The sequence below is a fragment of the Oryzias latipes genome, chromosome 19 (genome assembly GCF_053564925.1).
Source record: "Oryzias latipes strain Hd-rR chromosome 19, Olatipes_Hd-rR_3.1".
Taxonomy (NCBI): domain Eukaryota; kingdom Metazoa; phylum Chordata; class Actinopteri; order Beloniformes; family Adrianichthyidae; genus Oryzias; species Oryzias latipes.
In genome coordinates, this window is record NC_136255.1 from 15,448,567 (window position 1) to 15,465,276 (window position 16,710).

General features: G+C 38.2%; 1 protein-coding gene across 2 annotated transcripts in view; it reads right to left on the reverse strand.

Annotated features, from left to right (window-relative positions):
* Positions 1 to 16,710, reverse strand: part of dock1 (dedicator of cytokinesis 1) — a 176,933-nt gene that overhangs the window by 40,712 nt on the left and 119,511 nt on the right. For both annotated transcript variants that reach the window (XM_023949689.2, XM_023949687.2), the window contains exons 30-31: positions 4,621 to 4,699; positions 3,963 to 4,063 (exon numbers count right to left, since the gene is read on the reverse strand). In XM_023949689.2, the coding sequence (XP_023805457.1) occupies positions 3,963 to 4,063; positions 4,621 to 4,699 (180 nt within the window). The remainder of the gene's footprint in view (positions 1 to 3,962; positions 4,064 to 4,620; positions 4,700 to 16,710) is intronic.

Consider the following 16,710-nt stretch of genomic DNA (forward strand, 5'->3'; position numbering starts at 1 on the left):
TATAATTTTCCTCATATTTGCTGATTTCACTTGTTCACACGCATTTATGTGCCTCTAAACGCATTAATCTGCCAATCTGACATTTCTGATTTGTTCTTCTTTTAAAGGGCGCATTTCCTCAGAGGATTCAGATCCTTTAAGGCAGACTGAGAGGTGGTAATTCAAGGATTTTCAAGGATTTCCAGGATTCAATATACCACAGGGTGAAATGAAGTCATTTTAAAATTACGTAACCCATAAAGATATTTACATGATAACATTTTAGCTAAATACAAATCCAACAGAATGTTGCTAAAACAGTAAATTGCAAATAAAGCAAATCCAAACTTTCACTTTACACAAAAATATCAGATGTATGTATAGGTTTACTTTGGATCCCCTTATATTTGCTGTGTTCCAGTCAGCTGCTGCGTTTTCTGCGTCAGAGACTCATGTGGACAGGTCGGCGTGCCCGATGACCCCATGTCTCCGCCTCACACCGCGATTACATGAAACCTTGGCCCAAAATTGCAAAGCACTAAACGGACTCTGATTTATGATTGACACTGCTGCTGACCCAGAACTAATACCAATTCAGAGCCGTTTTCACATGTTCTGCTACCTAATAGCATCCAGCAGCCAAAGCAGAATTCTAAAACCAGGCCCACAGACCAGCGGGTTCACAAAAAGCGCACTAATGTGTTTTGATAGGAAGGAGAAGAGTATTCAAATAATCCATCAAAGGAAGCTGCATCATCTCTTTACAGGCTGGCCAGGTCAACCCACTATAAGGTCTTCAGCCTTCAAAGAAGGCATTGATGCAGGGCCTGTGGTTTGATCCTGGAGAAAGGGTTGACTGAATTATAAATTGTAAAGAAAAGCCTGTTTCTAAATGGATTTATGGATGTGTTAAAGTGTAAGGCATTATGCGGGAAATCCTTGACTGCCTTTATTCATATCCGTGTACTCACTTGCGTGTAGCAGGATTGACTGTTGGAAGGATTTCCACATCAGAGTGTGTAAATGACGGCACGAGAAATTGTGTCTTCATAAGAAAGATGCAGGCTGCTTTATTCTGTCTGTACACAGCTAGACTGACAGCTGTGAATTTCGCCTGTCAGGACCTACAATGCATACCTGTCAGCGGCGGGAGAAAGGGATCTCAGACGGGTTAACTAAAAACAAGGCGCCAACAGAGGAACAGCGGTGAACAGGTCTCTGCAGCATGTGTTGAGCTACCCAATTGGGTCAGCGGGAAAAGGATTTTGTTTAACAGGAAATGGAGTAAGTGGAGAGTAAAATGAAAAAGAGCATGATAAAAGAAAAAGATTAGGAAGCATCCGTTTTCAACAACAACTAAAGATAAAGGATAAAGAAAAGATGCAAAAATCCTCAAATAAGCAAATGACAAAACCTCTACTTGCTCAACAGCCCGTCAGAAAAGAGTTACGGGATATGTAAGATAAAAACTTTTTTTTTCACGTAAGTTTGGACGGTTGCTTTATTTAGTTGCACAAAAATTAAGTAGAATTTGCAGCTGAGTTCTGAAAGCTCAAGATTGACTGTACTAAACAATAAGATAAAAAAAGAGAGGAATGGAGATTGTAAAAAGGCAAAAGTCAAACATTATTAACACCAATTGATTTTCAGCAAAGTCAATTAAAAAACAATTTTTCAACACAAGCCAAAATAATTGTTCAAGCTAATCCTAGGATTCTTGACATTTTTATTGACTGATAGAGGGGTTGCAATATCACTTGGTATTTTTTAGGACTTCTGTTCCAAAATCCCAGGAGTTGACATGCCGAGTGTTTACAAAGAGGAGAAACAAAATGATGACATGTTCTTAAAGTCCCACTCTGATCATCTTTCATCTTTTTTAAAGCCTTCCCAGTGGTATGTTAATTATGATTATGATGTTTTAGGCAAAATAAAAATAAAAAACCTGCGTCGTTCTCTTGGACACACTTTCCGCAGAAGTTTGTAAGAAATTCGCCTTTGAGTTGTGGGCGGAACTATTAGCACGGAGCAAGTCCGCACCTACTCCCCGTCATCCATCATTTCATCTGCTCCTGATTCACACCTTGAATTAATAAATATTCAGAAATGCAATTTTAAGAATAATTTTCTTTATATATGTCCTCCATCAGGAGAAAAATCCCACAAGAAGATGTTAAAAACACCAAAAACACCATTTTTATCATAGTGTACTTTCAACTCGAAGTTTAATTTGATAGCATATTTTAAAGTTAAAGTTTTGTGATTAAAAACTTGCGAGGGACTGGAAACAAACATTTCGAAACCTGCTGTTATAGCATTTTCAACCAATTTTTATTTAAAAAAGAATCCAAGCAAAAAAAAATACAGAATATAAGAAAATGGTTTAATGATTAATGATAAAATAAATAACAAAAAAGAAAACCAACCAAAACACAATTCCAAATGGTGAAGTTGCTACAGACTCTGGAGTTAGACTTCCATTTCCGAGCCTATCTTTTTTTTTTTTTAGCTTTATCTGTGATTTGTATCAGAAGGTTTGAGAGTGACATTATGATTACACAGACTGCAGTAATGGACAAGAATGTCACAGAAAGCACCAGCAGCTGAATGATGAAGGAAAATGCCAGGCTCCAAAGAGTACTTCATCACAATCTCTCATTTCACCTCTGTTCTGCACTTCTCAGCAGGACACAATATTTAGTGCGGCAGACAGAGCCGACAGTTCCTTTGCCAGCACACCAGACAACTGGATGCAGAGAGGGTGAGGAAGAAGAGGGAGGGTGAACAGCATGTGAAGCAGGGACAGAGATACAATAGTGAGTTTGCACTAGAAATACAACAACATGTGTCTAGTAGTGCTTCTTTTCCTTTCCAGTGAAAACTACCAGTTTGGATGGAAATGACATGCTTGGGGAAAGTCAAATAAACAATCTGGAAATAGCTTGAAAGCTCCCGTTCTGTACTTACAAACCAAAAATTGTAAGTTTCATGTAGGTGAAACAAACAACTGCTGCTTTTGGGGAAAGCTGTCAAGTCGAGAAAAGCGAGGTGTGGGAGGCTTGGAACGACTCGTCTCTGCACTTGGCTGTTGTCTTGTGTTTCCATTTTTTCTTTATTTTTTTTTAAAAAGGAGTTTATCAGCGCTAATAATAAAGCCTTAAGGAACAAGGATTAGTCGAGCTGAAGCCACTGTGACAGTTGCACCACTGACAAAAGCTAATTCAAATGAAGCAAATATGCCTCAATAGAAAGGATGCATCTGTATGAGCGCATTATGAGACTCTGAGAAGCACTAATGCAATAAGACGCTTCTTTGTAGAGACAGAACAGCTGAGTGGATGAGGTAAGTATAGGTTTTAAGAATCTGAGCAGCAGCACCTTATTCATACTTTTTCAAACTAGAATCTTAGTATGTAGTTGCACTTTGTTATTTTCATTTTTTTTTTTTTTTTTTTTTTGTATTTTGGAGATGCAATTATGACCTACAGGTGTTGCTTTCATAAGGTGCCCTTACACAACTCTCTATTCATTAATGAAGACCCTTATTGGCCACGCCTAAATGCTGCACGCATGGGTGTGGATGTGATATGCAAAAGCCTGTAGGAGGCCCACAAAAAATGCGCTCTGATTGTCTAATTTTTCTAAATTCCAACAGTCAGGCTGCAGTTATCACTTGAACAACACCAACTTGAAAAAATAAAAAATGTATATGCGACGTCTGTTTCTCACCTACTTCCCCCTTACTTCCCTTTGTGTGTTATTTGTTCGCTACAACCTGACGTCCACGTTTTTGCGAAGGAAAAAATGTACATTGACATTTTCCCTCTACAGGCTCAAAGAGCGGTCTACCACCTTAATATTTACTGCTGGTTTGCCCATTTTTCACCCACAGACAGCTTGTATCCACCCCTGGGGGCAGTTGTGACTCAGGCTTTCACCTGGAGGAGGAGCGTGCCCTGTGAATTCAGAGTATTGTTACTTACTTCTGGAAAATTTTGGCCCTTTTGTCGCTCGAGAAGTTCTCCAGCTGCAGTGACTCCTGAGTGAGGAAGGCTACGGCCAAGTGGAAGTAGTTGTTCCACAGCTAACCCAGAAAAATAGACAGAAACAATGTAGAGGAGAAAGAAAAGGCATTATTCAACCCACGCCCTCAAGGCCCGTTTGACCACGGTGCTATTCAGTGCTGCACAAAGTGGGCAGAGGAGCTTTATGGTTTCATTAAATCAAAAGCTTTACAGGAGATGGTTATACATCTATGTCAGGAAGCTGTCCCAGCAGATGAAGAGGTCGGTGATTTAGTTCAATGTCTTTGAGAGCGTACTTTCAATCAGACAACAGCTGGGGGAAATCTAAAGTTGTAACCATTTGTCAGTGCCATGCAAAGAGCTGTGCACTTGTATGAGATGTTCCATAAAGAGGCTTCATATTTAATCTAAAAGAATATTATTTATAAATTCAAATGAGGATATTTATAATAGGGTTGGAGGAAAATAAAAGTAATTATATTTAGGATGGCAGGTGAGAGTGTTCTGCATAAAACTATCTGACTCAGTGCCTAATATGTCATTGTAGTGCGTCTAAGCTGTCAAAAAGTTATACAAAAAAAAATAATTAAAAGAAAAGGTTACGTGTTATGCTTACCTGTAGTTCAAAGTTGGTTAGGTCCAGAAATTTCTTGTTTAGTACTGCAGCGTACTGACTGATGGCCCGAAGAAAAACCCTACAAACCAAAGAGAAATGTGTTAAGCTATGTGCTTAACAACATGGTTTTCAGTTCATTTTACAAAGTATTTCCACTTTTCTTACATTTGTTTTTTATTAATGAATTAATATCCATCCACATGACCCAATTAAAAATGAAGGAAAAGGCTTGGTTAGCAGCCTCCCAATAAAACCCCATTGTGCTTTTTTTCTAAGAGGAAACTGTCAGACACAAATTTAATAAACTTATTGTCACTTGAGTAAAAAATAATAATTCAAAACTAAAAGCAAAAGTAAAAATGTTTTTGGAAAAAAATATTCTTTAGTTGGATTTAAGGATAAAGATAACCATCTATTGTTAATGTTTTGTTTATTGTGACGCAGCAGAATTAAATGTTGATAACTTAAGTGGGATGATGTTTTAGAGGCGAGCTGTCACAATCACTCAGAGTTACAAGCCAGTCTTCCCAACAGACGTGTGTTGTCTCTAAAAACTACATCAATAAAAAGAAGCTTTTGTTATAGAGGAAAATCCAGCAAAACTGTGTATATATTATTTTGAAATCAACTACAACTTGTTCAAATGCATGTTCAGGATTTTCTACCAAAAAAAACAAAAAAGAAAAACCACAACAACAACTTCTGTCTAAATTAACATGTAGATGTGTATCAGAGAATAATGCAAAATGGCAAGGTTGAACAAGGACAATTGGTGTGCCACTTGAGTAGATTGCATCAGGGTTTCATGAGCGGGCTGTGAAGCAGCATCAAGACGTAATGCTGGAGTAACCGACTCTGGCAGGTGAGCAGACATCTGCTGCACACAAAGCCCCAAAAGAGCTATCTGGCTTTGTCGTTATCCAGGCATGACCTCTAGGTTTCTTATTCTGCACTTCTGTTTTTTTTTGCACCGGGGATCCCGGATTATTGGAAGGTCAGTGTTTCAACACAATGGAAAAATATTTTTATTTTTTTTATTTTTAATGCCCAAAATAACTGATCTTAAACAGGAATGTCATTACTGTTAACACAGCAGCGCTGTGAGACCAGATTATTCTCAAGCCATGAAATATTCATGTTCCACATTTATCGACATTGCTGACCAAATTGTAATTTAGGGCTTATGTTTTATACACATTCAGTTGGACCCTAATTATTAGCTAGAAAGATGATATTTTATTCAACATGTTTAGATTTTTTATTAGAACTGAGATTAGACTGCGCTAAGCAGCAGCTCACATTTACTTTTTGCTCCACCTGTTTCTTTACCCCCTCTGCTTTTTTCAACACGTTACGTCTTTCTGAAGTTTCTAGATGTTGACAGTTTATGCACTACTTTTCTCTCAGATAAGCAGACCAACTGCTTTTTCAAGAGCTTAACCTTCATTTTTCTAAAAGAATCGTGGCAACTCTACTGCAAAAGCCAACAGATAGGGACCAAATGCGCTGTTAAAAATTCTAATCAAGTTTATCTTAGTGTTGCTGCGCCATTTTAGTAAACCCTCCTAAAAGCATTCTAACAGCTTCATAATTAACCTTTTATGTGAATAATGATATTACCCTTTCATTTTGGGATTTAAGTACTATTAACAATTGTCCATTAGCTTTTAAAAGTACATATTTGTTTAGAGACAATAAGTTTGTTTCGGTAAAATCTTTATTTAGTGGGTAATAAAGATCAAGAACAGACTCAAAATCAAAAGCAGCTGAGCCTTAAACGTTTTTTTTGTTTTTTTGGAGCTCAATGACAGAAAAAACATGTTTTTAAGTCCATATTTTGTGAGATATATCTCTCTAAATTCAACCAATCTGCACAAATGGGTTAACTAAATATCGATACTCAATCTAATTATTTTAAAACGGTTGCACTATGTCTATGTTTGGACAAAATCCATAATAATTTGCTTCATAACCAAACGTAAATAACTTCAAGAAAGTTCATATAAAAGTATTATTAGGTCAAATGACCGAAATTGCTCTGAAAGATGTAATAAAACACAACGATGATTACACTACATATACACACTATATGTAATTATTTCTTTTCTCTGGTAACTAAAATTTTTCCAGACATAAAAGTTGTTCACAGCTCAAATCTGTGGGTCACATACAGAAGAAAAGAGCAGATCAATGCTGCTCACAGCTTCCAGCTAAATATGACTCAACGGGCAGAATTCAGCTGCAATCAGCAGCGTTTTCCCTTTAAGCTCAAAGGTGGGGGAAACATCAAATGTTCTATTCTCTCTACATAACTGATCAGTGTTATCTGTATCTGTAATGTTATGTGAAATGCTTCCCATAAATTTGTCTCACATGGTAACAACAAAAAGCAATAGAAGCCAAGAGTCTGTGTGAGAGCAGACGTATAACGGACTTTAACAGACAAGACGGTTCCTCTGGAAGCTCATCCTCCCATTAATTAAAGTGAGAAACTTATTGAGATGGATAAAAATAGAATATACTCTCCTTCACAGAAGACTTACAAAACCATTTTAAACAGGTCTACATTAATCTAAATCAAACTTCCAAAATTTGGCAACATGAATTGAAATATATGAGTTTGAAGGAGCAAACTTTTACAGCTTATTCCTAGAAAAAACGGATTTACAGTTTTATCTTGGTACATTAAGTTATTTATTGAAATGTGCAATACTTTGTGGTTCCTGCTTTTTTCAGGGATTCATTTTGCTTCTTTAAAGTCTCACTCTGATCTATAAAGCATTCAGAGTTTTCTTTGAATATGATTATGATTATTTTCAGCCAAAAAACAAAACACTGTGTCGTCTAGGACATATTTTCTGCAGAGCGGCAGGAGTCCATCAGAAATTCACCTTTAAGTGGTCGACTGTTGCAGAGCAACCCGCCCCCCCTTCCCTTCTCTTTTGCTGAGAGCTCTCTGTTTATGTGCTCTTGTGCTAGCTTACAGCAACTCACACCCCTAACCTAACATTAGCGTTGCAACAAAAACGACGAGCATTATTGGCGCCATCCAGTCCTACAGTTTTGAGCCAGATGCCAGGAGAGACGAGGAAAAACAAAAGCGTGAATGGATCTTGTTGTCTACAAGTGGATGCATCTGAATGGAGCGGAACAGGGAGCTTGTGGTCCACCCAGCAGATTTTCTACATCACAATTATGTTCTTTAGTGTTTTAGACAACATTTTTCCTTCAGCTCTGATTCACCCTGATCTGACATAAATATTTACTCAGATATGCAAATTTTGAGCCTATTTGTTAATTTATGCCCTCCATCACCAAAAAAGAGGAATTTGATAAATGTTTGTTATCAGAGTCCTTGCACTGCAAAGGAAAGAAAAACAAAACAGATACAAATAAATGAATGACAAAACAGTTTTATCAATTTAAATGAAACATTTGTGGCAAATAAATGTAACTTAAGTACAAAGGCTTTTTGGTTTTCATGTTTAGGATTTTAACAGAGAAAGATAGCATGTATTACTTATTAAAAGTAGTAAAAACCATCATTGGAGCAGCTCCTTCACATTTGTCACTATAATACTGCAAATGTGGGGGATGCTGATGATAATTGGGCTAAATAAACCCAGCAAATCCACGAAAAATAAATGATAGAGTTGGGAAAGTTTGTTTCCAATGTAAAAAAAAAAAAAGACTTCCTATTTCTAAGTTGAGCTGTCAGGCGATCTGCACCTAGGCTATATGCTAATGACAACTTATCACCGGATGATACTTGCTAATTGAGTTCAGAGAGCATCACCGATAATCATTTCTAACCATTTGCATATTATTGCTGAATAGCTGCCACAACTGTGTGTGCATGGAGATAATTCAAGGTCAAAAACATTTCTTATCACATCTAATAATTAAATTAGACTGCCTTCATTTCAGACATTTGATCTGATATTAACCGATTTCTTTATATACATTTTAACAGCAACAGCAGAAACATAATAAAAGTGGCTAAATCACATTATGGCATTTCATATTATCTGGTTGCATAATGAGCTGCACACCCTAGGGAAGATGTGGGAAGCATTAATGACTTAAAAATGTCACTGGAGTGAGTCAAAGTACTCCAGTCAGCTTCTAAACCTTTATGAAAATTTACAGCAAGGGACAAGAGATATTCACTCCATTTCCCCATTAAAACAGCTTTAAGCACTCCTAAAACCCCCTCCTAACTTGAATAACTGTTAAATATCTAGGGAAAGAAACTAAAATATAGCTTTGACAAAACCTTCACGTTTAATACAAGAATTCTGAAGATATTAAAGTGACAGCGCGCTGAACTTGATATAAATCAACATGAAATCAATGTTTGGCATTACTATCTTTTGCCTTCAAACCAGCATTCTCAGTAGTTCTTATAGCTGGCCTAAATAAGGAATCTTGTGGGATTATTGTCTGATGCAAAATCAACCAAATATACCAAACAAGTGTGAATGATCATGAATGCCACACGTAGGTTGAAACCCAGTCATGATGTGAAACAGAAACAGCAGCGTGGGAGGGTTAAAACTGGGTGAGGAACAGCCAAACTCTGCTATCAAGGTGAGTGTGTAAGACAGGTTTATGTTGTGGTAAGATTTAGCGCAGCAACAGGAGACAAGGTAGTTGTAGTGCATCAGCGAGGCCTCTCACAGACAAATATTTCACTACAGACTAGGGTTTCGCAATGTGCTGTTTAAGCACGAATGAAGGACAAAGAAACAGCCAAAATTGAGGATAGTAGATCTTAGTGCAGGCAGATAAAAGACACATCATGGTTATTAACCATCCAATTCATCCAATGAGATAAACACTGGCAGAAAAGAGTGGGACCGAGGTACACTAATCTGTTGGAGAAGTGTGGCCAGAAGTGGTCTTCATGGAAGAGTTGAAGCCAAAAAGCCAAATCTTCGACATAGAGAAAAGGCCAAGCAACTCAAGCATGCAGGAAAACACGAGAACTACGGTACAGAGAAATGGCCGCAGGTGCTCGAGACTGAAATATTTAGCTATAGCAGAAGGCAATTTGTTCTTTGAAGAGCTGGAGAGAAGAACAATAAAGAGAGTCTGCAGGAAGCAGTGAGGAATGGTGGAAGTTCCTCGAATGTTTGGGGCTGCATTTCTGCAAATGGAGTTGGAGATTTGGTCTAATGGTAGTCTCAATGCTGAGAAACACAAGCAGATACTAAACCATCATGCAATACCATCAGGGAGGTGCATGATTGGCCCCAAATGTATTCTGCAGCGGGAGAATGACCTAAAACATTGAGCCAAAGGCATTAGGAACCATCTTCAGAGTTAAAAAGCACAAGAAGAAATGTAGGTTATGGTATGACCATCACAGATCCTTAAGAGACATAAGGATGTGAGAAAGACTACATCTACAGAAAACCTGCTGTTGGTTCCCAAAGATGTTTGGAACAACCTATCAGCCAAGTTCCTTCAAAAACTGTAAACCAAGATGTTGTTTTTAAAGCAGAAGATGGGTCTCACCAATTGATTTAGATTTCTCTTTTGTTCATTCAGCGTATTTTATTAACTGGTGAAAATCAATGCTAAACATTTCCATTTTTTATTTTTTATGCACCAAGTTAAAACATTTGTTGGATTTAAAACTGAAACTTGGAATCCCCTACTAAAAGAAAATAAGAGATTTAGGACTAATGTGGGATTTTTAACCAAAAATATTCTAATATCTCAAAAGTATTCAATATAAATATTGGTTTTAAAGTTTGTAACAATTCCCAGACTTAAGGATAAGGTATAGTCATTTTTATTTTTCTAAAATTAAGATATGTGTTAACAATTGCACACCAGGGAAAAGCTGACTTTGTTCACTCAGACTAGGAAAAGTGAGACCTCAACTTTAATACAAAAGAAAGAAACGGAATATTTAGCTCTTCAACATCACTAACAATCAGTGCACATGAGGGTGTCATTAGGGGATATAGCATATTAAGAGACTTATCTCTTTATGCCATGGGTGCTGCATTAATCACTGTTGATTGCTATGTGCATCAATGCTCATTTGAATTCCAAATTAATAGCACATCAGATTAACAGTCGCACAATGGCACTACTACGTTTGACTTATTGTTGATTTCTAAGGACAAAATTAATTGACTGAAGAAAGATTTGAGTGTACCTCCCCCACCAAAAAAGAGAAGTTCCAATCAGAGAGAAGGGAATAGATGAGTTATATCATTTTAAAGAGTTAGTAAAAGAACATTTCAATTGACAAGTTTTGCAAAATATTCCAGTTAGATGCTTAATTTATGTGTTTTTAACTATTAAAAAAGTAAGATAGCTGAAGATTTGTGGGATGAGTCCAAAGAATTGGCAATAATCTCTAATGGGTGAATATAGATCACAAATTCATAGTGAAAGACTAAGCTAAAACATATAGTTATATTAAATGTGTCCATGGTTTTAGGAAGATGGGGCGATCATGGTGCAGCGGTAGGGCGGTCGACCCATGATCGTAAAATTGCAGGTTCGATTCCCGCCTTGCACGCCCATGAGTCGGAGTGTCCTTGGGCCAGACACTGAACCCCACCCTGCCCCTGGTGGAAGGTTGGCGCCAGTGTTCGGCTGTGGAGCCGCCACCAGTGTGTGAATGTGTGTGTGGCTGGGTGAATGGGTCTGTGACTGTAAAGCAGTGTTTTTCAACCTTTTTTGAGCCACGGCACACTTTAACCTTGACAAAAATCCCGCGGCACACCAGCATTAAAAAAAAAAAAAAAAAAGGATAAAAACAGTCTGTATTGATCCACGGTCCCTCCATGATCTCACATCGTCGCATTTTTGTGATAATTGTGGCAGAAAAAGCTGGAAGTTGCAGCTGTTTTTTCTAATAGATGTAATAAAAGCTAAGTTAGAAGATTTAAAAACTTTTTGATTTGTGTCCGCTGTTGTTTCAAGACGTTAAGAGGAGAGACTCGTTGTGCGCCGACACGCTCACGCTGTCACTTTTAACCCGATGCATGATGGGAGATGTAGTTAAATAATCAGCCGAACGCAGAAAGACTAGTGTCTCTGAGCTTCATAGTTTTTTTTCCACTTGTTCCACGGTCTGACACTGGATTCTGTGGAAAGCTACACCGCTAAAGACAAGCTTTAGCTGGTATTTTAGTTGGAACTGAGCAACTTTATCAGCAGAATTCAGAGCAAGGAAGCGAAGACTTTAACCACTTCTGATTGGTCAGACTGATGACATGTGATTAAGAATCCAAGAATGATTGGTGGAGACAGTTAAAGGGGCGGGACTTTTCAGAAAACGACGTTAGTTGCTGCTAACTCGCGGTACCGTCATTCTTATCAAAATGTTTTTTATAGAATCAAATAAACACAAAGAAAAAAGTAGTTAATGATCTTTCATATAGCTAATTTCTTAGTGTTTTGTCAGGACCTGTTTGGATGAACACAGAGCTGAAATCCTGGAGATGGAAAATGTTGTTAAATCAGTTAATGAGGACAATTTCCCACGGCACACTTGACCATGTCCCGCGGCACACACACTGGTTGAAAAACACTGCTGTAAAGCACTTTGGGCCTTGAAGAAGGTAGAAAAGCGCTTTATAAGTATTTACCATTTACCATATATGTCACATATTTTATACATTGCTAAGCAGCATATATTGTAAACTTGCTACACTAAACAGAATCCTCAGGATTATTGTTGTGTGGGTTTGAAAAAAGGAGGTTTACTTTTGAGGAGCTTCATGCTGAGCTGAAGACAGAAATCCAGCTCTGCCTTTAGAGGGAACTCGGAATTGTGTTAAGTCTCTTTTGCTGTGTTCTTCCTATTCTGTTTCACAAGTCTGCGTTTCATCAGATTCGCTCACACACTGCATGACGGCCGTGTGGATGTCTGAACTTGTTTCAGCAAATAAGCTGTTGTTTCCTCACAGAAACAAACTTTACCGTTTATTCCCAGATTCTGGAAAGAAAGAAAAAAGGAAGAGTTCGGCCTATTTTTAAATATTTATATATCTATCAAATATAAATTAAAGGAAAATGATTTAAAATAAAATACATTTTAATTTAACAAAGCATTTCTTTAAAGATTTATTACTGATGAAGAGCTTTAGAAGTTTGTTGAAAGATTTTTAAAAATATGAAACCGCATGAATTGCATACGGTTTATTACATAGAGAGTAAATTAATCAAGATCAAAGGGCCTACAATATTTAACAGGATTCATTCCAAAGATATAGCAATAACTTTAAAAAAAACTGGGTTTGATGTTGAGCGTGGCGGTAAAAAGGTTCACAGCAACTTCCGTGCCTCCCAGATCTCCCTTAAAACATTAGCCGACTCCATCTGAATGGAAGCCATCTAGCTTCAAAATTGTCGTCTAATAAGTTTCTGAGACACTGCAGGAATAAGATACAGGGAGAATGCAGAAGAAATTCATATGAAACAGAGGTGTAACCAGGGAAGAATTAACAAGTTTACAACATTAACTCATGCTCAGATTTAATCCAAAATGCTTTTTTCAGCAGGTCCCAGACACAGGCCTACAGGGCATTTTAAAGAAAAGCTGGATAAAATATACAAAATGTAATCAAAACTACACAGAACTGCTCAGTTTGTCTTCTTAGGCTGCATAAATACGAGGGAACTGCAATTCCAGAAGCTTAATTATAAGTCTTAAAGTGCATGCTAATTTAGTCGTGTTATGAAACAATATTTTATCTTATTTGTTTGATATCTTTTTGCTGTTGCAGTAATTAGAGAGGCTAACGTGTAATGCTCTCAGAGTGCGAGAATATGTTTGATAAACAGAGTTAATTACACTTGATCATGTAACATAATTTTGACTCAGTCAGTTAATTAAGTTTTGCCGTTACTGCTGTTGAAATGTTTCCCCAAACAGCTGGAAGTGACAAACATTGCCGATGGACATTGTTCAATGAATGAAGCCTCAGAATTCTAAATCACTTCTCAACTTTGTATTCGGGACAAAAGGGAAAAAAATGGAAGCCAACCTGTCCTTTGTCGCTTTTGTTATCAAGTCGTGTCTGTTTTGGAGGGGGGTGGATACGGCGAGCGATAGCTGACCACACTGATGCCGCTGTCACCACGGTAATTAGAGCCAATAAATCAGTTTGCAACTTGAAGGAAGTGAGCGCTGATGGGCAGGAAGTGTGCAGGAAGTGCTGCCCATCTCATTAGTGGTGATATCATAATTTGTGGAAATGAAAGCACTGCCTTATTATGCTGAGGGTAGAAAGTTTGCCTCGAAGCAAGGCACTGTGAGGAGGACTGACTGATGCTTACATTTAACACATCAAATCAAAATATATTTGTTTTATTGTATTGATTAAAAACATAGCAACTCAAAGATTATAAAAAAAATGTTCCATATGCATTCTATTCCATTCTATTCACATGAAATAAAATAAAAAATCTATCGACAAGGCATGACCTTTTAGTTGCCCTTAGGTTAATAAAGCGCATATTTCTCTTAAATATTCCTAATTTAGCATACATTTAATATTAGAGTTGTCAAACAAATTTTTTTCTAACAGGAGCAGCAGCAGAATTGTAATTAGTAGAACAGCTTTAATAAAGCTCATTTAACCCAACCCTTCAGCATGTGTGATTTACTAAGTTAACAGGTAACCAGTAAGCTAAGCTGGAGTTTGAACCTTTAATACCAGAGCTTTAGCTCCAGTGTTTACATTCTTTCGACTACCCTAAGTCTTCAACCAGTAACGCAATTTATGTTAATGCTTGAAGAGAAAGCAGTGTTGCCCTTTACAATAGCATGGTGTTTACGCAATCAACGTAAATCCACTAATTCTGATGCAGAGAAAAGTGGCTTTGGATACACAATCAAAGAGTTAGTGGATGGGGTGTGTTATTTAGGTGTCGCCTGCAACATCTCTGGTTTCAAAACGTTAACCCTAACCTTAACTCAAACCCCAACCCTTTAACCTAACCTTAACCTCAACCCTAACCAGGGTTCATGTTGTCGACAACATTTTGGGCATTAAAAGGTTAAAGCGGGGCTCCAGACTGCGAGCAATTGCTCGCATTTTGCGACCAAAATTTGAGAGTGTGCGACATCCAGTCGCACATGTGCGACCAGTAAATTTGCCTCCCCCACCCTACGTATTTTTTTATACATTAAACTTGGAAGGGGCACGTCAATGATCAATGAAATAATCAATGAGACGCGAGCGCACACGCACGCAGGCAGACACACACTCGCGCACATACTCATGAAACGCGAGCACGTACACTCTCGCGTGATGCCTGTCTGTGAGGCGGCCACTGCGTATGCGAAGAATAGGGAAAGCCACTTTAAGTGGCTAAAATGCGTGTAGGGGGAGGGGCCTAGAGATAATCGAGTGCGCGTAAACATCTGTGGGAAGGAAACGGAGAAAAATATCACAACGTGCGACGTGCGTCTGAGCTATGAGCAAGCGAACTATTGATTCGTTCTTCCGACCTGCAGCTAGTGTACCAGTGCCAGAGTGTACAGCAGGGGTCTCAAACTCGCGGCCCGCAGGCTATTTGCGGCCCCCGCCTTAATATGAAGGTTTAATGTTACTGCAGCCCGCCAGTTTGTATGAATGACACTTTTTCATTGTCGTGCGCGAAGCTGACCAACCAATCACAGTGGGGTATATGACTCTTGGGGGCGTGACAATGACCGGGCTTGAAAGCAGGAAACCTGACAGCGCCCTCCCCGGACCACATTAAGCAGTTCCTTACTTTCCTTTACAAAGTATTTATTCGCTCATAATTTTCTAAATACATGCAGTCCGTGCTGAACTTTTCTCTGGGCCGCACAGAACCGGATGAAGGTTTAGGTTTTGGTTACGGTTACGGCGGTGCATCAGACGGTTTATGCGCGGCTGTTATTACGGCAGCTCATCGCTTCCGCGGGAGTCGAGTAAGCCCTGGGCCAGGGGTAGTTGGGGGAGTGGGGTCAGCTGAGGAGAATAAATTTCCCACACCTACATGCGTGACGGCTAACGGGGCTTGAACTTTAAACACGCTCGATCAAAAACAACATTAGTTTTAGACACACTGAAAATACTTGGGGAAAATGCAACGATAGACGTGTTTGAGATGAACCAGCACCTCGGCTGGATCGTTGGGGACACCAGGCGGGGGGGCTGTGAGATGAAAGCGAATCTGCAGCAAGACTGAAGGAGAACAGGAAATTGTTGTTGTCCTTAACATCAATTTAGTTTTAATATTCTTCTCCCCCTTAGTATGATCTGTGTTATTATATATTTTATGATTATTTTAATGTTTTGTGATGTATGTAGCTTTTTTTAATGAATTGGTATTTTAAATTATTTTAATTAATCACTCCACTACAAAAACCATCAGGACACATGTCCCATAATGCATTGTTTTGTAGTTTGTAGGGCAGCTTTCAGTCAGTTCAGTTTCCAGCTGTGTCCGGGTAGGTTTGCCCCTTGCTCCCACCCCTTTCTCGCGATATTTTTGTGATGATTGACAGTTGATGTTGGAGCAAAAACAAAAATATATTTCACACACCAGGTGATCTGCGCAGCGTTGAGTTCACCTGGGTGATCTCAAACACGCTTATTGTGCATCTTGGCTGCACCTATTTGGTGTCACAAAGATGGTGCTGTCAGTTTACCTGTTGTTGCATCTTCAAAAGTGCAGAATAAAATGTGACACTGAATTTGAAACAGCACATTGTAATTTCTGCATCTATTATTAAAGTATTTATTATTAATACAGTGGAAATTAGTAGATTTGGTTAGAATGTTGATTTACGGTATGCGCCCCTAAATTTTCTGGTTGTGCCCCTAAAATTTTCAGTTACTGAGGCCACTGTACTCCTAGTGAAAAAAGTTAGTCTGGAGCCCTGTAAAGACAAGTAATTTTTTAATTCCTGTAAATAAAAATGTTTCTCATTAATACCACAATCTGCTGCTTAACAAATCAATTTAAAGATTTGTGAGCAAACAAATTAGTATTGGCTGATGTAACTTTTCAGAAAACAACTCCAAACAGTTACCGTCATAAAAATAACTGATTATAATTTTAAAAGAAGACGAAGGCAAACAC